Consider the following 26820-nt stretch of genomic DNA (forward strand, 5'->3'; position numbering starts at 1 on the left):
AATTCCTTTAGCCTCGAAATATGTTTGAGGTTTAAACACAATGTGAATGTTGGCCACGACAGCAAAGTTAACAAAATTTGTAGTTTTGCTCTTTTTCCGAGCAGTTCTCCCATCAATGAGCTCATCATCACGAAGATCAGCAAGTGTCTTAGCCCACCACTTAGGCCGGATAGGAGAATGACCAAACATGAGTGTCAGGAGATGCATGGTGATCAGGTTCCTGATCAAAAGAATCTGGATCAAACTCCAGTGAAGCATCTACAAAGCGAGGTGATCCTATAGGAGAAGCCGGAGGTGTCTGTACAAGTATCACTGGTATAACTGGAGCTCCAGGAACTACTAGAGCCCTCCCATCAGGTGGACCTAATAGAAGCCGAACTCCCAAATCATAAGCCTACATAGGCTGGTCAGCTGGATCAGGAACAAGAGAAACAGGCATGAAAGGTCCTCACTAAGACTACATCACGACTGTAGATGAGACGAGATGTCTCAACACTGATCAGATGGTAGGCTTTGTGAAGACTGCTATATCCAGCAAGCATGAGTTTCTGACTCTTGGCATCCAACTTGCTACTAATGCAGCAAGGATCCAAACAAAAGCAAGAGAGCCAAAAACCTTCAGGTGACTGATTCTGGGCTGGCGACTTGACCAGGCCCCTTCCAGAGTTTTACCATTGACCGCCACTGTGGGTGACCGATTCAACAGATAAAAACTACTTTTGCCCAAAACTGCTTCAAAACATGTCTGTGTTCAAGCATGGATCGAGCCATCTTAGTGATTGTCCAATTCCGATGTTCAACTACACTGTTCAGTTGTGGCATGTGGTGTGTGGCTAACAGGGATTTGATGCCATGTGTATCCAAGAAGTTGGAGAAAACATTAGAACAAAATTCCCCCTATTGTCTGATCTAAGGGTAAGAATAGATTTCCCAAAATCTTTTTCAACTAAAGGTTTAAACTTCTAAAATACAATAAATGCATCTGATTGCATTTTAAAGAAATACACACCCACATTTTTCTACTGAAATCATTAACAAACAACAGAAAATACCTAGACCCAAGAACAAAAGAATGGCCATAGGGCCACAGACATCGGCATGTACAAGCTAAAGTACCTGAGAAGCTCGCCATGAGTCGCCACTGGTGAAAAGTGTGCGATGTTGCTTCCCGGCCTGGTATGCGTCACAAACTCCAAGCTGTTGAGTCTAAATCTCTGGCAATCCAAGAACAAGCTCATCTGGAGTAAGCTGTGAGAGATAATGCACATTAAAGTGTCAATATTGCTGATGCCAAGGTGTGCCAACAAAAGACCATCGAGCAGCTATAGCTAAGTCCTGAGAATCACCAAAATCAGTAAGTCTGAAAAGAAAATGATCCTTAAAACCCACTACAATAGTAGACTTACTCGCCCGATTAGTGATAGTGCACTGATGTGAACAGAAGGTGACTGCCAAGTGTGGAGAATGTCACAACAACTGACTGACTCAGAGTAGATTTAATTCCATCCCTAGAACGTAGTACACATCAAGGAATATGAGATTCCTCCTAACAGACTGAATCTAAATGTTGTCTTTACCAACAACCGTGTACTCTTCTCCACCACCAAAAATAATAGAGTCTGAATAAGGCTGGTAATCAGTAAACTAGTCTCTACGGTGAGTTAAATGACAAGAGGCACCTGAATCACTGTACCAGGCAGAGGACTTCACATGATCTGCAGGTCTTTTAGCCATGAAGGCGTAAAAGGCAGATTTCGCCTACTCAGTGTGCTCTGCACTGTTCGCTTTGGGCTAGGAATCTGATTGCTTAGACTGTGCAGCTAAGCGTTTCCGACATTCAACCTTCATGTGTCCAAACTTGTGGAGTAGTTGCATTGAATGTTCTTTCGAGAACCATCTGATACTAAAGCAGAAGACTTCTGCCAAGATGGTTGCTGAAAATTGCCTTTATCCTTCTAAAAGAATTTCGCAGCAAAGGCTTGCTCTGTGGAGGTGGAACTGGAGCTGCTACTGAACTATTGTTTCCACCGATCTTGTTGAAGCAGTAGGGTGCAGAGATCAATGAACTTCAAATCAACACCAGAAGATGTGATGTTGAGAGTCTCGATAAGATGCTCATTGGACTTTGGTAAACTCCGAAGAGCGACAACCACAATATCCTCTTCCTGCATCTTGCGACCGACTGCAAGTAACTAATCACGGATTTCTTGAATTCGATTCAGGTATGCTTGGAACGAGGTGCACTCATCTATGACAATAGAAAATAGAGTGTTTTTCAAAAAGAAAGTTTTGTTTTTGTCAGAAGTTTCATGAAGACCTTTAAGATGTGTCCAGATCTCGACAGCTGTCATGCCGGATTGAATCTGAGAAAGCTGATCATCAGCCACGGATAATTTGAGAAGCATCATTGCCTCTCGATTATTCAGATCCCATGTATCTTGATCAGGACCAGGAAAAGTCGGATGCTTCATAACACCTAGAACAAGTTGATTGGTGTTCCGATTTTCAAAAATTGTGATGATCCGCTACTCCCAAGTGTCATAATTTTGACCATTGAATTTGGAGTTGTGCTCGAGCAAAATGTTTGTCAAAGATGCCATGGCACGTTTTTCAATAAGAATCTATGAAGGCGCATTCTTCGAGGCAAAAAATGGAAGACCCAGAAAAAACGGAGAGTGACACAGAAGAGAGTGGGAAAAACCCTGGAGGAATATGTTGCTTTTTGTATCCATAGGTGAAATAACCCCAATAGGTTATAACTTCTTCAAACACCAAAAATCTTTATACTTCAGTTGTTTGACATTTCGTCAAACACTTTGCAAGCAAGCTCTAATACCACTGTAATAACCCCACTCAAATCCAACCTTAAAATGCTGATTGAAGACTCGAAGAATTTTGTCAAACACTTTGCATACAAGAGGTCATATGACTGATATAACTTTTCAGATTGCTGCAATGCCTCTTGTTTCGATTTGCATCAAAAAAAATGCTTACAAAAAGACTCCAAATTGTCTAAACAATGACCTAGTATGAATGTGCAACTAATTTTGGCAATATTCAATACATATATGTGACTTATACTACTTGCAAAATGCAGCTACAGCAATTAGTAATTATGACAAATACTTTGGATACAACCTAAGATGGCATTAATGCACTTACAACCAAGTGGCATTAATATAAACACTAAGTATGCAAAATTATAACATTATTTATGCCAAAAAGAGAACTTACAGCCAATTGACATTTTGTCAAACAATTGGCATGCAAACTAATAAGCTGATCATCAATCTCTAGATTTGCAATATAGATAGTCTAAAAATTACAATTCAATTGCAAAATCCTAGCCTTCCTTTGATACCAATAATGCCAAATGGCAAACAAAGACAAGTACAATATGAAAATAGTGAAGTGCTGAAGCTATATTTTGTACTCAGCTGAAAATCTACATTTCTCAGAAAATATGCCAAATGAGAAGTGAAGAACCTGATTGTGGATGGCTGTAATATTTTCCTTCAATGCTGCCCCTTCTGCTTGCTTTTTTTTTCCGATTTGCTTTTTCCACTTGCTTTTTCCGGATTTGCTTTTTTCGTTTGCTTTTTCAAACTGCTTTTTCGGATTGCTTTTTTCGGAGCTGCTTTTTCGGACTGCTTTTTCGATTTGTTTTTTTGGTTTTGTTTTTTCGGCCTGCTTTTTCGGACTGCTTTTTCGGCCTGCTTTTTTCGGCCTGCTTTTTCGGCCTGCTTTTTCGAACTGCTTTTTCGGCCTGCTTTTTTCGAACTGCTTTTTCGACCTGCTTTTTCGAACTGAAATATTTTTCCTCAATGTAGCACAAATAGAAGTCTGAAGTATCTTCCTCCCAGCTGCGATAATTCAAGTGATATTTCACACCCTCAAAATCGCGTACCAATTGAGAGTTTTCGTTCTCAATGGCCACAAATATTTTTTCTCAATGTGGCACAAATAGAAGACTGAAGTATCTTCCTCCCAGCTGCAATAATTCAAGTGATATTTCACACCTTCAAAATTGCGTACCAATTGAGAGTTTTCGTTCTCAATGGCCAGTTGTGACTATTGCAGAAACTCTAGGCTCCACAATGCACATCAACAAACATCAACATCAACAACACAAATCTGGATGATTAGAATGAAGCCCTGGGTGCCTATTTATTCTTTTTCCTCCACTTTCTCTAGAAGCTTCTAGAACATTATTTTATTTTATCTATTAAGTGACTTTATAAAATATTTTATAATTCAAGTCACTTTATTAAATTAATTAAATATAAAGTTACCTTTTGATATTTATTTATTTGATAACTTTATAAATAATTAACTTAATACCACTTATTTATTTAATTAAAATAATTAATTAGTCATCCTCATAAAATATTCATTATTTTGGACAACCTAATTAATTAAATTAATTAAATCAAATTGCCTCCTAAAATTGCTTGTCCCCAAGCAATGGCTGAACAATAAACCAATCAATCCGCCTGGATCCCAAATGTAGTCATGTACTATACTGCTATCAATCAACACAGGCTCCTGCAATATCCTCTGCAATATAACCAAGAGGAATCCATAATCAAACTGACAATTACAGCTCAACCAAACTCCAAAATCACAACTGCCATAGTCAGAAACCCACGAGACACAAACTCTTAGAAAATCAAAACCCAAGTAAACTGGACAAATCAAACTGCCAACACAATAAATACCATCAACGCATCCCACTGGCCTATACAGAATGTACAATCCAACTCTGCAACAATGGTGAACGCTCCCGAATGAAACTGTACCAAGTATGGCGAATCCACACACTGTACAACTCCTGCAGTCAACACAACTTTGCAGATCAACAGCCACTGTTTCATAACCATAACTCCCATGCACTGCTGATGGCGAAAAGACATCACAAGATAAACAACAAGAAATGGAACCCAAACCAAATCTGCCTGCCATCAACTCCTCAACACAAGGATCAAAGGCTAACTGATGTACATACCTTGCAGTATAATGCTGATAAAAAGAACCAACCTCAGTCAACAACTCACCATGAACAAGTGATACAACCCACTGTGACTGATCACCAACTAAGTCGGGAGATGTCATAGCCAAAGGAGTAGAATCAATAACTACAACCACTGAAGCATCACTCCCAAACTCCTGCTCTAAGTCATGTATTATCAAGTTGTCAACCGCAAAACCTATCGCCATGTCATGCCCATCACAACTCTCATCCCAAGGCATCAAACCGTCCCATAACTGATGACAAGCACTAGGAACCAAAGTACATCTCTGTATCATCATCTCATCAACATGGTCATCAAAGGTAAATTGATGAGCATACCTCACAGTGTAATGCCGATAGAATGCGCCAATCTCAATCAATGGCTCAAACTGCAATCGATCACTAACCAAGCTGCAACTGACTACTACCTTCGAAGACATCGCCAAGGGAGTAGTATTACTAGCAGGAACCATGCCAACTGCCGGCTCACCAACATCACACATGATCTTTGATACAACATCTCTAGTCTCCGTGCCATCAGTACTAGAGGCCACCACCATGTTAGGCATACCACAACAATCTGCTACAGCACCCAACTCAACTGAACCTGACTCTAGTGGGAACGAACCCGATATGCCAATGTTAGTATCAAGGATGGATGCATCCCCATCTCCACTATCAATCTCGACCATGGACATCCTCGAATCACTAGACACCACAGCTTGTGACTGTACAGAATTTGGTAAAGACTGCAGTCGCTCTAACTCCACGGTCACCTTAGCCAAATGAAATTGTGACTCCTCCAAAGCCAACTGTGTACTCTCAAGAATCTCAGAAGTCACCTCGAGCTGCTGAGTAAGCTCACTCACCTCATCTTCCTTGGCCAATAATGCATCGTATGTTGTACTCCCCCACTCCATAAGATAATCTCTGTCAGCTACCAGCTGCATATAATTCTGTCTCAGAATCCGAATAGCCTCCCATAAAGAGTGGATCTCTGTCAAGGAAAAATAACTGCCTCCCTGCTCATCACTAGTAGGAGAACCCCATCCATAAACTGCTAACAACTGACGAGCAGCATTGAAATGCTGGCAAGCGATAGCAATGTCTAGCTCACTAACTCTCAACTGACTGGACACATGATGGCACTGGCTAGACTGTATCCTACAAACCTCCTCTGACGCATTGTCTAAAGGAGTATCCTCAAAGTTACTGGTCTCTAGAGTATTACCATCCATATCCTGCGAATCAACTCCAAAGCTCATATCAACATACAGAGTATCAAAAACTGTAGCACTGTTGTCCAACTCCTCTGTACCACAAGAAACTGCCAAAGAAACTAAGTCTTCAAAACTGCCCACTGCATCCTCCCGGATGTCATCAATGCCAATATGATCCTGGGACTCATCTGTACACACTGCCAAATATGAAAGATCATCAACACATTCCAGCAAGAATGGTCGACTGGATATATGAACAAAGCCCAACACTGGTGTATAAAAACTAATACCAACATCGAACAAGCTGCTGGCACAAGAAAAGACAACACCGTGCAATCTGCTAATCAAATCCATGATATCACCCAAACAATCACTACTACCAAAAAGTGATAAAGATCTCCAGTCGACTGAATCCCAAACGCCAATATAACAATCTCGAATCCATATCTGTAAACTAGAATCAGCTGGTAACTCAAGCAAACTCCTCACCTGAGTAATATGACTAATACCAACTAACTCCACATACCTATTTGACATTTTCCCTGTATCCTGAATGTAAATGCAAGATGAACTCACAACATTATCAACGACCACATATGATCCGCCTGCCGCAGAAAACTGAGTATTAGGAGTGCAAGATGAAACTAAGCTCAGCTCCATGCCATGCTCATTCCCATGTCTCTCCCAGTCCTGTAATGCCAATGGAGTATTCATCCAAGAAGCTTGAATGTCCTCAAGCTCGCGAGAAAGCCTGTCAACTTCCTCCTCCTTCCTCCTCAAGGCATCTGAATAGTCTCTGACAAGTCTAAGAAGATGGTCACGGTCTGATAGAAGATGTAAATAACTCAACTTCATCGTTCCCATTCCTTCCCTAATCGCCTGTAAGTCAACACAAGAAGACTTCGCCTGAATTCCCTTGTGTCTACCCTGTAACTGAATCATCCGGATGTGATCCTCTATCATATCCCGCATCCTGTCATGATGAGATAATGAAGTCACAATAATATCTTCGCTCACCTTCAGCTGGCTGGACAAATCATGTGAAGTACTACCATCCTCATGTGACGAAGCATCTAACTGTGCCTGGTACTCTCTCTTAGCAAAGTCATGAATGCTCAATGTTTGCTCATCTCTACCAAGTATCTCACCATCATGCACAACAACATCCTCATAATCATCATTTGAACCCACTATGTTGTAGTCACTGCCTGTTGGAACCAAACCGTCCTGAGTACCTGAGACATCACCCTTTGGCAGCCTGTATACAACTGTCTCAACTTGAGTACCAAGTTGACAGTTACTATCCATCAGCGTAATATCCTTCACCACTTCTTCCTGTGGCTGAACTGAAACCTCTAACTGGTTGCAAACTTGTTTCTCGAACTCCTCATTAAGGTTCTTAGTAACATCTCTCACTGTATCAGTCAATCTTTGCGAGAAGATTTGCCCAATCGAAATCCAGTCGACTTATCCACCTTAGCTGGGTCGGACAGCCTGTCATTTATATGGTGGTGCTTAACCAACAATTTAGACATGTTATGCCTTATTTTCCTAAGTTCATCTCGAATGTCTGAATAGCCATCCTTTCCACAATTCCGACTCTGGATACTGTGTCTATCAATTGTCCAAGATTCTGTCCTGAGAGACTTTGTACTGTACCTGTCCATTCTGGATAAAGTAGAGTGTTGATCACTCATGTAAGTCAGTTCTCACCCCACAGGATGGCAAGAAAACTGCTCTGATACCACTGTAATAACCCCAATAAGCTATAACTTCTTCAAACACCAAAAATCTTTATACTTCAGTTGTTTGACATTTCGTCAAACACTTTGCAAGCAAGCTCTAATACCACTGTAATAACCCCGCTCAAATCCAACCTTAAAATGCTGATTGAAGACTCGAAGAATTTTGTCAAACACTTTGCATACAAGGGGTCATATGACTGATATAACTTTTCAGATTGCTGCAATGCCTCTTGTTTCGATTTGCATCAAAAAGAATGCTTACAAAAAGACTCCAGATTGTCTAAACAATGACCTAGTATGAATGTGCAACTAATTTTGGCAATATTCAATACATATATGTGACTTAAACTACTTGCAAAATGCAGCTATAGCAATTAGTAACTATGACAAATACTTTGGATGCAACCTAGGATGGCATTAATGCACTTACAACCATAGATGGAAAACTCGCAGATTACTCAGCGAGTTTTAAACACTCGCCGAGTATTTAAGCTGGGCGAGTAAATCCCAGAAAAACTCGCAGGAATAAAAACTCGGCTGTTGGGAAAAAACTCGCCGATTACTCGGCGAGTTTTTACTAAAAACTCGGCGATTTCTTTTTAAAAACTCGGCTGCATTGTTTGATGCCAAGAACTATTTACTATTTTGCTTCCTACCATGAGCATTCCACATGAGAATGCAATTTTGTACGCACTGTGCATTTATATATATCTAAACTCTGCTTGTTTCTTTTGTATTCTCTTTAATTAACTTATTAGATGCATCTTCTCATTAAATTTTGCAAAATAATTGTATTTTTAATTAAATTTCAGCAGTTTTTTTAAGTTCCCGAGTTTTTTTTTTAAATCGCCGAGTTTTTCCCGATTAAACTTTTGGGGGGCTTGGCGAATTTTTGCCTTTGGCGAGTTTTCCAACTATGCTTACAACCAAGTGGCATTAATATAAACACTAAGTATGCAAAATTATAACATTATTTATGCCAAAAAGAGAACTTACAGCCAATTGACATTTTGTCAAACAATTGGCATGCAAACTAATAAGCTGATCATCAATCTCTAGATTTGCAATATAGATAGTCTAAAAATTACAATGCTCTTTCAATTGCAAAATCCTAGCCTTCCTTTGATACCAATAATGCCAAATGGCAAACAAAGACAAGTACAATATGAAAATAGTGAAGTGCTGAAGCTATATTTTGTACTCAGCTGAAAACCTACATTTCTCAGAAAATATGCCAAATGAGAAGTGAAGAACTTGATTGTGGATGGCTGTAATATTTTCCTTCAATGCTTCCCCTTCTGCTTGCTTTTTTTTTCCGATTTGCTTTTTCCACTTGCTTTTTCCGGATTTGCTTTTTTCGTTTGCTTTTTCAAACTGCTTTTTCGGATTGCTTTTTTCAGAGCTGCTTTTTCGGTTTGCTTTTTCGGTTCTGTTTTTTCGGCCTGCTTTTTCGAACTGCTTTTTCGGCCTGCTTTTTTCGAACTTACTTTTCCGGCCTGCTTTTTCGAACTACTTTTTCGGCCTGCTTTTTTCAGCCTGCTTTTTCGGCCTGCTTTTTCGAACTGCTTTTTCGGCCTGCTTTTTTCGAACTGCTTTTTCGGCCTGCTTTTTCGAACTGCTTTTTCGAACTGAAATATTTTTCCTCAATGTAGCACAAATAGAAGTCTGAAGTATCTTCCTCCCAGCTGCGATAATTCAAGTGATATTTCACACCCTCAAAATCGCGTACCAATTGAGAGTTTTCGTTCTCAATGGCCACAAATATTTTTTCTCAATGTGGCACAAATAGAAGATTGAAGTATCTTCCTCCCAGCTGCAATAATTCAAGTGATATTTCACACCCTCAAAATTGCGTACCAATTGAGAGTTTTCGTTCTCAATGGCCAGTTGTGACTATTGCAAAAACCCTAGGCTCCACAATGCACATCAACAAACATCAACATCAACAACACAAATCTGGATGATTAGAATGAAGCCCGGAGTGCCTATTTATTCTTTTTCCTCCACTTTCTCTAGAAGCTTCTAGAACATTATTTTATTTTATCTATTAAGTGACTTTATAAAATATTTTATAATTCAAGTCACTTTATTAAATTAATTAAATATAAAGTTACCTTTTAATATTTATTTATTTGATAACTTTATAAATAATTAACTTAATACCACTTATTTATTTAATTAAAATAATTAATTAGTCATCCTCATAAAATATTCATTATTTTGGACAACCTAATTAATTAAATTAATTAAATCAAATTGCCTCCAAAATGGGGACATGACAATAGGCTCGAAAATTGAGGCATGAAAATTGAGGTACCCAAAAAAACGGACCACAACCCAATTGAGCTCTCGAAAAACCCACCACGAATCTTTGATAAAAAAAAATTCAAGTTCACAATTTAGGGTTTCGAAAAAAATGCAGTTTACAACCATGGAAGTGGAAAACAACAAAAAAATGGTGTTTACAGGTCAAAAAGTGTGATAGCCCATGCAATTTCCTACACAAGAATTCATATTTTTGTAATAATTATCATTAATGAAGTAATAGAACAATAAATGTAATAAAACATATTTTGTGATAATTGTTTGAATAAGAAAACACAAATAATGAGTAATATCATAATTCATATTACAAATAATAAATAATTAAATTCTAATGAACAAATAAAATAAAATACAAACTTAAAATCTTTGACAAACATAACAAATGAATCAGTATTTTTAATACACTAATCAATTCCTACGAAACACGACTTGTCATTAAAAGCAATCGTATATGTCATATGTCAAATGTTGGAAGAAGGCAGGAAGAGGGAAGACACAAAAATCGAGAGAAGATTCAGGCGGACACTGGCAGAATGATTCAAAAAGGGATTAAGAGGAAACATCAGTATTTACGAATATATCCCAGCACCATAAGACACTACGCATTAAGCAGAAGTCAAAGCTATCTCAGCGCCGAACATTGCCTATCAAGAGAAAGCCCTTACACGTCAATAGGAAGTCTCTCAGACAAACACAATGTACATACTAGACCGAGGAAAGAGCCAAAGCCGAATTTGCATACAGAGGAAGCTATCACATTGCCGGCAAATAACATTCACCAGGAACTGTGATTTCTGCTCACAACCCCAACCGTGGTCATCACATAGGAAGAAAGGCTAGGCAGATAAGCTAATATATCACAGAAAACACTTAACGTTTGCAACCTGACCAGGACAACTTAAACAGAGGTACCTAATATTAAGAAAACATCTGAATATTTGGTTTCTTTAGAGAGAAACTCAGGATAAAACATTCGATTAAGATGTTAAGAATTTGAATAAGAATTCAGAATGTTTGGTTTCTTTAGAGAGAAACTCAGAGTAAAACATTCAATTAAGATGATTAAAAATTTGAATAAAAGTCTAGTTTCTTTAGAGAGAAACTACGAATTAAAGACATTCAAATTAGATATTGAGTTTTCCCGAATAGGGACTCAAAGAAGGATCCATTTTTTAGAGACAATATATATATAGTGAGGGTCAAACATATGCATATGTCAAAGGGCCTTGGTAGAGGAGGGATCTTTACCAAGTGATTAACTAGAGATCCCAAGAGGCCTTAGTTAGATAATCCTTTATGACGATTACTTAATCAAGAAGCAATTCCCATTAGAGGGTTGAGTGATTTGAAAGGAGTCTCTTCCAAAGGATTAGCAATTGGTTATACAAGGTAGTCTTTACATTGTTAATTTCATGTTCCAATGTGAATTTCATACATTTTTTATTTATACTAACAAATTGATGCAGAGTTTTACTTTTCAAATACAGATCTAGACAAGGGTACAACAGCAGTCATTATGAGTACATGCCCAGTATTGGCAATACTCGATTTCTCCATACCATTTGAACTACAATGTGATGCCTCGGGAGACAAAATAGGGGCAATACTAATGCAAAGGAAACACCCTATAGCTTTTGAAAGCCATAAACTCACCGGAGTTGAAAGACATTATTCAATTTATGATAAAGAGATGTTGGTGATAATGCATGCCCTAGCAAAGTTCCGACAATATTTGGTTTGTGGAAAATTCATAGTCAAAAAAAGATCATAATAGCCTACGCTTCTTAAATCAAAGGGATCTAAACAACCGACAACAGAAATGGGTGAGCAAAATTCAAGCCTACAATTTTGACATAGAGTATGTTAAAGGAGTGAATAATGGGGCAGTAGACGCCTTATCCAGAAGATCCCACATCAACCATATTTCATGCATTTCAGATTGGAAAGAGAATATAATAGCAGATTATGCAAAGGATCAAATTGCAACAGAAGTAATGGAATGGAAGATATCCAATGGAGATTTTAAGATCTCTAATGACCTCATCTTCTACAAAGCAAGGATCTATTTGACTCCAAAATCTAAAGTAGAAAAGATAATTAGCAAGGAAATTCATGACAATCCCTTGGCAAGACATCTTGGATACTGCAAAACGTATAAATAGATAAGGGAAAAATACTCTTGGAAAGGATTAAAAAGAAACATACAAAAATATGTACAAGAATGTAGAATCTATCAACAAAACAAAGCGGAGCAATCACACCCTGCAGGGTTGTTTCAACCATTACCTATTCCAAATCAAAAATGGGAAAGTATATCTATGGATTTCATAAGAAGGTTACCAAAGGTTCATGGAAGAGATTGCATCATCTAGTGGTAGACAAACTCACAAAATTTGCACACTTCTTTCCCGTCTCTACGGAATATAAAGCACCTCAAATTGCGGAAGTGTTCTTTAAAGAAATTTTTCGTCTCCATGGATTACCCAAGAACATTGTAAGTGATAGAGACAGCAAGTTCCTCAGTAAATTTTGGCAAGAATTATTCAGACTAGCTGAGACTTCACTCACTCCTAGCACCAGCTATTACCCCCAAACCGATGGTCAAACTGAGATCGTAAACAAATAGATAGAGGGATATCTAAGAAATTATGTCACAGGACAGCAAACAACTTGGATCAAGTGGCTAAACTTGGGCAAGTATTGCTATAATACAACATATCATATGTCCATAAGGATGAGTCCCTTCAAAGTATTGTACAGATATGAAGCAGCGACATTTGGAAGCCTAACCATCCCTGAAAGCAGAGTACCTAGCCAACAGGAGTCCATTCAAAGAAATATTGATATCATTAAAGAACTGAAGGATAATTTACATATTGCCCAAAATCAACAAAAACTATATGCAGATAAGAACAAAGTAGAGCAATCATTCCAGGAAGGGGATCTAGTGTAGTTGCGACTACAGCCCTATAAACAATCGTCTATTAAGAAGAATGGAACCGAGAAACTCAAATCTCGATTCTATGGACCATACAAAGTAATCAAAAGAGTTGGAGAAGCCGCCCATGGATTGGAGTTACCTAGCTATAGTCAAATCCACAATATGTTCCATGTATCCAGACTCAAGAAGGTTTTGGGCCAACATGTAACACCCTGTGTAGAACTTCGCTCTCTGGATGACGAAGGACAACTATGGTTGGAACCGGAAATAATTTTGGATACCAGAGAAAAGGCACTAAGAAATAGAACTGTGAAAGAATTCTTAATTAAATGGAAAGGATTGCCCGTTGAAGATGCTACTTGGGAAAAAGAATAATCCCTCAAGTTGCTTGAGGACAAGCAAAATTGAGACGGAGAGATTTTGATAGCCCGTGCAATTTCCTACACAAGAATTCATATTTTTGTAATAAATATCATTAACGAAGAAGTAATAGAACAATAAATGTAATTAAACATATTTTGTGACAATTGTTTGAATAAGAAAACACAAATAATGAGTAATATCATAATTCATATTACAAATAATAAATAATTAAATTCTAATGAACAAATAAAATAAAATACAAACTTAAAATCTTTGACAAACATAACAAATGAATCAGTATTTTTAATACATTAATTGACTCCTAAGAGACACGACTTGCTGCTAAAAGCAGTCGTATATACCATACGTCGAATGTTGGAAGAAGGTAGGAAGAGGGAAGGTATGGAAATCGGGAGAAGATTCAAGCGGACACTAGCAGAAGGATTCAAGCAGGGATTAAGAGGAAACATCAATATTTATAGGTATTTCCCAGCACCATAAGACACTACGCATTAAGCAAAAGCCGAAGGTATCTCAGCACCGAACGTTGCCCATCAAAAGGAAGCCCTCACATGTCAATAGAAAGTCTCACAGACAAACACAACGTACATACCAGACCGAGGAAAGAGCTAGAGCCGAATTTGCATACAGAGGAAGCTATCACGTTGCTGGCAAATAACATTCACCAGGAACTGCAATTTCTGCTCACATCCCCAACCATGGTCATCACACAGGAAGAAAGGTCAAGCAGATAAGCTAATGTATCACAAAAAACACTTAACATTTGCAACCCGACCAAGACAACTTAAACAAAGGTACCTAATATTAAGAAAACATCTAAATGTTTGGTTTCTTTAGACAGAAACTCAGGATAAAACATTCGATTAAGATGTTAAGAATTTGAATAAGAATTCAAAATGTTTGGTTTCTTTAGAGAGACACTCAAAATAAAACATTCAATTAAGATGATTAAAAATTTGAATAAAAGTCTAGTTTCTTTAGAGAGAAACTACGAATTAAAGACATTCAAATTAGATATTGAGTTTTCCCAAATAGGGACTCAGAGAAGGATCCATGTTTTAGAGACCATATATATATATATTGTGAGGGTCAAACACATGCATATGTCAGAGGGCCTCGGTAGAGATCTTTACCAAGTGATTAACTAGAGATCTTCAGAAGTGAGGCGTTTTTCCATGGACAATATAGACAAGGAAGATTAGACACTAAACGAGCAGATTCTTCACCCTTAAAATTGCGAATTGACAGACGCTCGAAAAAACGTGAATGGATGCCACAATTTGTCAAAAAACAGCCTCAGCAACAACAGAATGATCTTTGAAACAGAACTCTAGAAATCTGAGATATCTGAGGACGAAAAACCTATGATTGTTGAGATGGAAGTCATGATTTTGCAAAGGATTTCAAAAATCGCGAGTTGCAAATGTGTCCAGTTCCGAACTAGAGGAAAAAACGCGCTTTTGCAGACACTGGTTTTGCAGACACTAGTTTCTTAAAACCCTAGCCAATGTCAAGTATTTTTGAAGCATGTAAAGAAAAAAAACCATGAAAAACTAGAAAGAATTTCAAAATTTTTGGAGCAGATAATTTCGAAAGAAATTATAAATTTTCGAAAAATTTAAAGTCCAGGCTCTGATACCATATTACGGAAATAATTGGTAAATACTTGCTTGTTATTAACAGAGACCGAAAGGTCAATTTATACAAAAGAATAAAACGATGTTTCCTTAGAAAAGGATCGTAAAGAATAGAAACATTCTATTCTAACAGAGAAAGCTAAAAAACAAAAGCTAACTAAAGCTAACTAGATATTTACAATAGATAACCATTAACTAATAATAGACGACTATCTATTATTGTAATAATATATGAAATTTACTACTTTCAATAGTAATTTCCACATTCAATTGATTAAGCCTCTTTCAAATTCGGCTGATGACTGCCAATGTTCCTCTTGCTCCTTCATTTAGGTTTTTCCATAAGAAAGAAAATTAAAGGGAGAAAAACAAAAAAATTGTTTCCCCACTGATTTCACACTGACTTTGATTCAGTCCTTGAATTAGCTGTATTTCTAAGTGATTCGGTAATGTTGTGAGTATTTCTAGAGTTTCCCAGGTTGTTGCAACTATTTTTCACATGTTTTTGTCATTTTCTAGAGATTTTAACATGATTTATTACAGTTTAACTTGCAAAAAATCTTTGAAAATCAGGCCAACAATTTTTCACCAAAAGGGAGCTCTAGAATTTGAGACTGATAGGGAACAATTGCGATTTTTTTGCAGATTATTGCTACTCTAAATTATCCAATAGCATCTTATAGCACCCCCCGTAATCTAATCTAGTAATCTGGAACCTTTGCATGTCGTAAAAAGAAAGAGAAAATTTACACACCGTGTGAGTTTGAATTCCTATGCTCAATGACTGTAGATCCCTTCCTATCTGCTGCCTTTTTTTGCCGGATTTCTTCCAACTGAGTTTCCACACACACAAGGTTTATGGAGATGATTAAGATACATGTCAAAATCAAAATCACAAGAAAGTATGTAATTGAAAGAAATCCAGTAATTATGGCAAATAAAGTTGCAAAACCAATAAATGAGCAAAAAATATGAAACAGAATCTTATATTAAGAATAAAAGAACACAACAGAAATCTATCATTAGGGGATAATAATATTACGTAAACTTTATTCATTTTATGCCAGAACCTATTTATCATTTCAGTAAGCAGGGAATGGCCTTTCTCCTTATAATCCATATTTTAACAAGGACAGATTGGAATGGATAAAACGAAACAAAAGTATAGCAGTTGTTTTAAATTTTCAAATTTAGGGAGTATTTAGTGATTATAATTTACAAGCAAACCAATCAAAACCTGGTTGAAACTTAACAAGGAAAACATACTCCTTTGTCCTTTTTTCTTAAATCTGAATCTGGAAATGCTGTGCTGATGGCAATACGGATTAACAATAGCAAGCAAATTAATAATGATGGTCATTGGTATTGTTTTGAATTAAAAAAATCAGTCAAATCATGTAGCTAGTGAAAATTCATTTGTCTGTTGAAAGGTAGCCTTGTTCAAGAAAGAAGAAAGCAAACATGGATATTCACAACAGTGATTTCAATGAATTCTTTACAGAAAAGGCAGTATTGTAATGGACCCTTTTTGAAATGGGGTTTAATAATAAATAGTAATGAAAGAATAAAATATTAATAGGATGGTGGCCACTTTGGTTCAGCCTGGTGTTTCTTTATAGCAACTCACATGAGGAATTTTGGAGTGTTTATTTGCAGCAGACTGGAGTTGTTTTACCACAATAGCTTGGGTTTTATCATTTGAACTTGTTTGGATGTACCCAGTTCCCATCTTCAGCTGGCGTCAACCTTGTTTGAAGTACATTTGTATTGGTAATATTCTGAAATAAATCAGACTCTATTGGTATGGTTTTAGAATTATTTCCAGATTAGTATGTATTGTTGCATATGGTTTCTATCACTTCTATTTTATCAGTTACTGTTATTTATTCATTGTAATACCTATATTCTAAAAAATACAAAAAAAACAACATTCTTCTGCAACTTCTGTCTAGCTCTATAAGATCAAAGAAAAACCTATAGGAAAATATAACTTATATAATTAAACTAAGTCACAAGGTTCGAATTCGAATTCAAGTTCGGCAACTATAAAATTCGAATGAAGTTTGGGAAAGAGTAAAAATTCGGGTAAAAATTTGAATTAAATTCGCTTTATACAATTTTAATTATTTTCTAGATGTATGTAATATATCTTATCAATTATCAAAATATTAAAAATTGCTAAATAGATCTCACAACTTCATAAGCTTGATGAGACATTTATTGATTACAAAACATAAGAAACATGTGTAATCACAATAGCAAAGATATTATTTTGTTGTAAAGGTACAATCAAAAGTCAAGACTTCATAGCTTCAAGAAAGCTCGAAGTCATCAAAAGCACTTGGCTCAAATGGTGTAGCATCATCATCAGTATCACTACCCAATTCTTCCTCAAAAAAGTCTGGCTCATCTGCATCTAGTACTGCTGTGTCTTCTAAAGTTTGTTGTTGTGAAGATGACTCATTTGTTGATTTGTTCATAAGCAATTTTAAATTGTTGCGAACATAGACAAGATCTCCCAACTTTCCGGACAACAACTTGTTCCTCTTTTTGGAATGGATGTGGTCAAAGCAACTCCAATTTCTCTCACACGCTGATGAACTTGCTCCTTGACTCAAAATTCGAATGGCAAATCGCTGAAGTCCAGGAGTTTCTGCCCCATAGCTCATCCACCATCTATAACCAAGTACTTCATCTCGTGTCATATCATATTTGGCTGCTCCTCTTCCAAACATCCCTTCCGCTTTTCTGTATTTCCAACATTGTTCTCTAATTAGAGATGCAATTGTTGGATCTGGTTCAAATCTACTAATGGCTTCATAAAACCCTGCCATAATTTCAGCATCACCTTGTCTATCAATGTGAAACAGTTTAGGCTCCAAATAGCAAGTTGTTGCATGTAAAGGAGTGTGCATCATTTTCCATCTTGAATCAACAGTCTCCCATATCTCTATGTACTCTGCTTCCACATTATTTAGTGCTCTCTAAATTGCTTCCTTGCAACGGTCCATGCTTTCATAAAGCATTCCAAGGCAAGAAGTGTCACCATCAACCATGCGGAGCACGTCGACAATTGGACCGCATATATTTAAAACTTTTGCCCCACTTTCCCAAAAGCTACTATTTAAAACAATTTCTTCTATCATCTTCCCCTTACCACTTTTTGAGAGAGTCGAATTTTCCCACTCATTGGAACAAATTACAAATCTTAAAGCTGCTTTCTCTTCAACCACTCTTCTCAAAGTGATATAAAATGAAGCAAATCTTGTATCGCAAGGCCTCAACAACTCTCTAGATGCATGTTGCCTGTAAATGCTCAATGTGTGACGATGATTTCGTATGAAATTCGAAACTTCTCTTCCTCTATGAATTACTTCATGTATCCAAGGGAATTTTGCCAAATCATGTAGCAACAAATCCAAACAATGAGTTGCACATGGACTCCAATAAATTTCTAGGTACTTCTCTACAATCAGCTTGCCAGCTCCCACACAATTTGCTGCACTATCAGTAACCACTTGAACCACATTTGCAAACCCTACTTCAAGAATTGCTTCCTCTAATATTTGAAATATATATTTAGAAGTTTTTTTATGATTCATGGTGTCAATAACCTTTAAGAATACAACACCTTCAAGACAAGCCACTAAAATATTAATCAATGGTCTTTGACAGATATCTGACCATCCATCACTTAATATAGTGCACCCTATTACCTTCCAAGAGGCTTTGACCACAACTAATTTATCAGTCACTCTATCTTTTGGCCTCTCTAAGAGAGTTGTTCTCAAAGCCTCAGCAGGAGGAGGTATGTACCCTTTGCCAAACTCTCCAGCCTTTTGAAATACAACATGATAAAGTGGATTTCTAGCTACATTGAATGGAATTGCATTGAATGGAATTGCACTAGTATAGAACAAATCAGCTAGTAAATCATCAACTACTTGTTTCTCACATGGTTTCCAAAAGCTATTCAGAGTTCCACTCTCTTTTGTTGGCTTTACAACCTGAGGTAGACATGAAGATGAAGGTATAGTGGATGTGAATCTAGGGACGTCTTCAATTCTTTGTTTCTTTTGTGCATTCTTCATCTTTTGAGCAATAGAAGATGAATGCTCTTTCTCTAAAATCGCTCTAAGCTCTTGGGTCACACCTGGACATGCAGTAACACCTCCACCTTTACCTGCCGTAATACCAAGCAGGTGATCCATGACCCTTGTTAAACTTCCAGTAATAACTTTTGGACACAAGTTACACTAAGCTTTATTAGGACCATTTTTAGTGACATGTTTCCATGCCTCCGAAGTTGATTTGTTGGGAGCCATATTACAATCTGTAGAATTAAAAACAAAATAATATATTATTATAATTTATTTCAAACTTTAAAACAAAATAATTCAATAAATAATTTTAAAATGTTAATTTAAAATTAAACATGTTAAAGGTCAACTTTTTACACTAATAATTCTATTATTTAAAAATTGAAATATAAATTTATAATTTATTAAACATAATATAATATATCTATTTATTTATTAAATTATAATAAATATTAAAAATTATAAACTAATATATCTATTTATTTATTAAACTATAATAAAAATTATAAACTTACAAAGCAAAGTAAAGTAAACATATTAATATATATCTAATGGACTAATATTTTAAGAGTTTTCCCAACTATATTAATTAAAAATTAATATATCACTATTTTAAATCAATTTTAAAAAATAAATCTAATATTTAATTAACTATTACAAAATAGATTACAAAGAATTATTAAAAAATTAAATTGATTACAAAAACTATATTAATTGAAATAAAAAATTTATACAAATTATATTATGTAAAAAACTATATACAAATTATTTTTTAAAAACTATATACAAATTATATTTAAAAACTATATAAAAAAATAAAACTTAATATAAAATTAATACACATTGAAAAGTTAAATTATAGAAAATACAAACAAACTAATACAAACTATAGAAACGTTTTTACATATTACAAAAAATCTAAATCCCAACTTTAAAATCGTCTTCCATTTATTCTTTATAAAAAAACTTACGCAAGATCAGAGAGCTATTTAATAAATTTTCAAATGTCATAAATTATGGACAAATTTAATATTATAACATGTAATATTAAATTGGAGTTTTAAAGTTTAAACTAATAAATCTACATACGAATGATAAAAATAAATCTGCAACTTCACGGGCGTTGTGACTACCGGAAAAAAAACGTTGTAGCTTCACGCGGGTTGCCGACTGCCGAGGACGACGAAGCTTCATGCGGGTTGCCGGCTGCAGCACATCAAAGACCAAAAAACGCGTTAAGAAAAATATTCATTCGCAGGTTATTTTGTTTGGGGTTCGAGCCGCATTTTATAGGTTTTTTTTTGCACGCCCAAACCCTACAAACTCTGCAAACGGAAATTTCCAAATGCATTCGACTGTGATTAGAAAGTCCATTTGTAGCAGCCGAATCAACGGCGGATTTTAACGATTTTTTTGGGTAAGTTTCACATTCGGCAATATCCGAATATCAAGCTTGATATTCGCCGAACCTTGTGACTTAGTAATTAAACATTATAGCAGCAGCAGAGCAAATATCCATTTGGAATATTTCAGTGGTATTAAAGCCTAGTTCCTGCCAGCCTTTTGGGTTAGTTGCAGGTCAATACCATGGCTAGAATGAGAAATAGGTGCTCTAAAGATTCATCTCCATCAACAAGTACAAGTAAGAGGCCTCCTTCTAAGGCTTTCAATGATGCAATAATGAGCAGCTACCATCAGTATCATTCTCTTCCTAAGGAGATACAAGACATGTTTGCATTCACACAATTTATGGGTATACTAAATGTCGAGGATGATTTGGTATCCAAAAGTTCATATCAGCAGCATTGAAGGAAAGAAGAATCAAAGGATAGAAAAGAAAGCATTGGGAGAGAAGATAAGTTAACAAAGGAAACACAGACCAGCAATAACCAACAAGAGGAATTACCAGATGAAGATCTTGAGGGGGTATCAAAAGAGGATATTGAAGAGAGCCCTGCTCTTCAATGGCAATCCACATCCTTTGCTTATGGATTTACACATGTCCATAAGCTTGTTTTGGAGAGCCAACTAAAGGTTGGTGAAGAAAAGGTCATTGCAGCCTTGTCACATTTTGATAGTTCTCACAAGTTAGTAGAGAGCTACATTTGGAAGGTCCAACTTGAGGAAGACATAAATGTAAAGAAGGGACTTCATCAATCTCTGATTTGTATGTGCTTAAGACAGCCATGGAGGCAATGAAAAATAATTACTTAAGCCTCCTTTCAAATAGAGATCATCTTATTGACCTTAGTGTTATTTACTCTATTGCTTTGAGGGGGAAAGAAGAGAAGATTGATCAGCTTATTTCAGAACTTTTAAAGGTTAGAGAAACTTTGGGAAATTCTCAAGTAGCTCTCCTCATGGCAGAAAATCATATTGAAGAACTAAGTAGAGAGTGGAGTTTAATCCATGCTTTCCCTACAAAATCAAAAAATCAGTGGGAGGAACACTATGTGGAGCTGAGTCTACTACATTCTACTTCAACTCAATTAGAAAACTTGCCTCTTGCAACAGTCTATTTAGATAGACAACATATTCACCAGGTGAATGAGAAAGAGGAACCACTTGATGTTCCAGTTATACTAGTAGTTCCATTAATAATGAGGAAACAGAAGATGATTTCAAAGAAGGTATAGAGGAAGATTCCAAAATTCTAAGTTTGGATAGCAACAATTTTACTTCCCATTCTCATTAGTTTTCTACATATAGTCTTGAAGAAGTTGATGACATACATTCAATCATTTCTAATAACCCCTTTTCCGAGATGAGTACTGATTTTATTTTAGATAACCCGCTCTTTGAATTGGATGATGAGGAGGCTCTTGATCTTGATGGCACAAATGATATGAGGAGCTCAATCTTGGAGTATGATTGTGAAGTTGAGCATACACTTGGTGGGCCGACCACTCAAGAGTTGTCCCTTATGGGCATGGATAGCGCATATACTTCTGTTAAGAGGTGGCCTCATGGTTTCCTTGATGGGGCACAAATAACCTTGCTGATTGGTGACTTTATACTCTTCAATCCATTGAGGATTAGTGACCATCCTAGTGGAGATCTTATGACTCATCCAAGCTTTTCACTGTTCACATTAGGTTTTCAACAGTATGGGAGTGTTGAGAGGTGCCCCTATAGGTTAGCAATGGAGTCGAGAATGGTTGTTGTTGATTGGAATTGGTTTGATAGCATGTTTGATATCATTTGTGTTGCTGATCAGAGTTATGCTAGTGAGATAGGGTGGCCACTATTGATAGTTTTTTTAGCATGCAAGATATTACTCACCCATAGTTATGGTGTCCTACATACACAAAGGGTTACTTGATAGTGATGGTGATAATATTTAGTTATTCTACATCACACATAGTACACCATATGTTTTGTTATGGGACCCAGGTATTGATTCGCAAGATACATCACTTTACACAGACTTCCATATATTGCTTCATGGTTTGGAGTGTTTGGGCATTTTTGTCAGAATGGAACAGTTGGTTGTATGTTTGAGAGATATGGAGGGTCACATGCTGTGGTTAAGCATGTTATTTTGTCAATTTCCCCAGAACGCATCAAGTTCAAGGATTGTTAGTAGGGACCTCACAAAGAAACATTGGCAATATGGGTTTGCACATCTATTCAAACAAGTGGAATATGAATATGTTGCATTTTTTTTTTTTAAATTGGTTTGGAATCCAGGAATCGACATGTATAATACATTCCTCTAGTGGATTCATGGTGAGATGCTACACTTTGAAGATTTTGATGTTTATATTAGAGTAGCGCAACAGAGGACATGGGTGCATTGGTTGCACTTGGGTGAATATTGTTATAATACTATGTATCATATGTCGATTGCTATAACTCCATTTAGAGCCCTCTACGGTTACAATGCTCTATCTTTTATTGAATTGGCGATTAGTGATAGTAGGGTTACTTTGGCACAGGATTGGGTACAGGAGAACCAGGGCATCATGAGATTCCTCAAAGAGAATCTTCAACAGACTCAGAATCAACAAAAGGTCTACACTGATCGACACTGGATTGAGAAGATATTTGAGGTGGGGGATATCGTGTACCTACGATTGCAACCTTACCAGCACAATATCCTTAAAAGGGGTGGAGCTGAGAAGCTCAAACCTTGTTTTTATGGACAATACAGGATTATCAGGCGTACTGGAGAGGTTGCGTATGAGATTCAGTTACCACTGGCAATAGGATTCATAATGTATTCCACGTGTCATGTCTAAAAAAGGCACTGGGATAACATATTATACCATCTCCAGATCTACCTCTCTTGGATGAGGAAGGTAAGTTGACATTGGTTCCTGAGGAGATCTTAAAAGAGAGGGAACGTCAACTGAGAAGCAGGGTGATTCAAGAGAATCTGATTCATTGGAGAGGTCTCCCTCTAGAGGACGCCACTTGGGAGGGTGAGACTATTTTACAGCATTCAACTTCACAATTGCTTGTGGGCAAGCATCTCCAAGAGGGGAGGATTGTCATGTCCCCTCTTTAGCTCTGTCTAGCAGTAGCAGTGACATGAGACTTAGCCTATTATGAAGTGTCATACACTGGCAATGGTGATCAGAGACTCAGTCAAGGTTTTCAGCATCCGGATTTGATATTACAGGGAATAGTAGATCAGTTGAGAGCAGTTCCTTGATTTTAGGAGGTAGTTCCTTGATTGTAGGAGGCAGTTCCTACCTTTTAGGAGGCGGTGACATTTTCTAGAGTTGAGGTTCTATGAGATCACCCCCTTCTCTGAATTTCAGAAGATTTGGGTGTTCCCTATTTTTTAAGAGTATCCTTAAATTTGAGGGTGAGACTGCCATTTGGCCCCAATTGTCCAACATCAGTCACAGGCAGTGACAAACTCAATTTCATATTTTGAAAGTGTTTGGGTTGTTCCTTGACTACTTGGGAAATATTTTAATATATTTAAATATTCTCCTAAGTTAGCATTTTAATAATTTAAATAAGGCTAAGTGTTTAGCCATTTAAGAGTAATAAGGACTTTTCTAGCTCCATTTGGATCGATTTGCCTATGTGTGATAGTTGTTGGAAAGAGCTCAATCTCTACTATTTGATTATCACTTACAGGGACTTAGTTGATGCTTGGAGCTATTTGTCATTAATAAAGTAATGATTTCTTTCTATTTGGACACCTTTATTGGGAAAATAATGTTATATTATAAAGTTCAAATGAAATCCACTTTAGGGTTCTTTTAGGGCCCAAATTGCCTTCGAGAGGGGAAATAAGGAGAAGGCAACCTAGAGATGAGTATCTTTTATCATTTTATCAACTTATTTTGGATGTCATTGCTCTAGAAGAGCATTCCTCACCTAGAACGCAAACCCTCATGCTGAGAGCAGATTTGTTGGCACGTAGCACACAACAAGATCAGATTTGAAGGTTCTTATGCACACTGTTTGATCAAGGCAAGGGATCGATTTCTAGTATTGCAGTCACACTTTGCAGGCAATAGATTTTTAGAGAAGGTGGCCACTTTGGTTCAGCCTGGCGTTTCTTTATAGCAGCTTATGAGAGGAATTCTGGAGTGTTTATTTGCAGCAAACTAGAGTTGTTTTATCGCAACAGCTTGGGTTTTATAATTTGAACTTGTTTAAATGTAGCTACTTCCCATCTTCAGCTGGTGTCAACCTTATTTGAAGTACATCTGTATTGATACTATTTTGAAATAAATTAGACTCTCTTAGTACGGTTTTAGAATCATTTCCAGATTAGTATGTATTGTTACATATGATTTCTATCACTTATATTTTATCAGTTATTGTTATTTATTCATTGTAATACCTATATTCTGAAAAATACAAAAAGAAACAACATTCTTCTACAACTTCTATCTAACTCTATAAGATCAAAGAAAAATCTACAGGAAAATATAATTTATATAATTAAACATTATAGCAGCAGCAAAGCAAATATCCATTTGGGATATTTCAACCGCTACAATGACACCCAAATAATTTGGGCAGTTCCCAATTTCGCTTCTACTTATATTTCGCATTCTCCTAAAGCTAGATCTGAATACTTTTAGGGCATTTGTAGAGACTTTTTAACCAATTACGGAAACATTGTAATCTGATTTTATATCAGCAAGCTGGCATTCTTAAATGAATGAATGAAATGGTTTTAATGACATCCATGAGACCACTGATCTAAGGGACCAAAAGGCTAGTTAAGCAGTCAGTTGCAATTTCTCCAAGTTGTTACTTTTGTTGTGGATCTGCATTAGGAAGCCAGTTGTCTTGTATAATATTGTCTACTCGAAAAGTTCCTTCATATCGCTCACCTGCAGACTATCCTTGTACTGGTTGCGAATATCTTCATAAGCAGCACAATCTTTGACAAAGTGTCATTCCATTTCCACTACTTCCTTGTAGCAAAAGCTACAAATTATTTCCTCCCACCCTTCTTTAGGAACACTCCATCTACCAATTTCACATAGTAAATGATGATAGTTGAACCCTAGCTGAGTAATTAAATTTTGGCCTTTCCTTTAATTGCAGATCCTAAATATTCTTTATCTCCATGTTCCCATGTGTGATTAATTCTTTGATGTAATAGGCTTTCTTCCTACTTATCTGATTTGTCCACATGGCAGTACTGAATTTCTCACACCCATTTCTTTATCTCTATTTTGGTGTTTGGGCACTCCTGTGGATTAATATTCCACTTGTTCAACCACTTGCTATTTTGTTTCTTCCACGTTTTTTTTGCGTTCTAGTAGCTCCTCATCAGCCACCAATTTAGGCCAGTGATGCTTATCCATATTTCACACTTTTTTAAAATAGCTTAGTAATCAGATAATTGTTGAAGCCTCAACCAAAAACACGCCCACCTCTACCAAAAGGATCTTATAAGGAACCATTGACTTCACTTTGAGGTTAATACTAATGAGATGTTTTTGGATCATATGCAAATGTACGTGTTTGATTCTATAGTAACATTAGTGAATGTAATAAACTGTGGATTTATCCCCCACATTTGGGTACATCAGGCATTCATGCTAATTTGGCTTCCTTCTAAAGCTCCAAGTACATCTGTCAACCTCATGGCCTCCTTGTCCAAGGTTGCTTCTAATTGTTGGTTTTTTTTCTGAGGATTGCTGCAAATGTAGTAATCACTGCCATTGTCTTTGGTATGTGGTTTCCAAATAGCAGCAACCTCTTATTTAAATTAAGAACAAGCCATGAAGAGACATGTCCCATGAATGGGTAGTGTTAATTCATTAGTTAGATAATTAATATAATAAAAATTTAACAATTGTTATATACATATATATATATATAATTCTCTCACATAACAATAAACTTATATATATAAATTATATCTCATATATTTTTTATATATAGGTTTATCCAACAGGTCAACAAGATTAAGGGCATCTTTGATCAAAAGATATCTAACATTTTGATATCACATTTGATATCATGAGTAC

At 36.5% G+C, this 26820-nt stretch overlaps 1 protein-coding gene across 1 annotated transcript in view; it reads right to left on the reverse strand.

Moving 5' to 3' along the window:
* The window catches only part of LOC149544931 (myosin heavy chain-like protein), an 87063-nt gene that overhangs the window by 53971 nt on the left and 6272 nt on the right, over positions 1–26820 (reverse strand). The window contains exon 2 of the mRNA XM_089795476.1: positions 16018–16096. Within this exon, the coding sequence (XP_089651602.1) occupies positions 16018–16096 (79 nt within the window). The remainder of the gene's footprint in view (positions 1–16017; positions 16097–26820) is intronic.

Source organism: Cupressus sempervirens, chromosome 8 (assembly GCF_028749045.1).
Source record: "Cupressus sempervirens isolate cs-2001-9-10 chromosome 8, ASM2874904v1, whole genome shotgun sequence".
In the NCBI taxonomy this organism is placed as follows: Eukaryota; Viridiplantae; Streptophyta; class Pinopsida; order Cupressales; family Cupressaceae; genus Cupressus; species Cupressus sempervirens.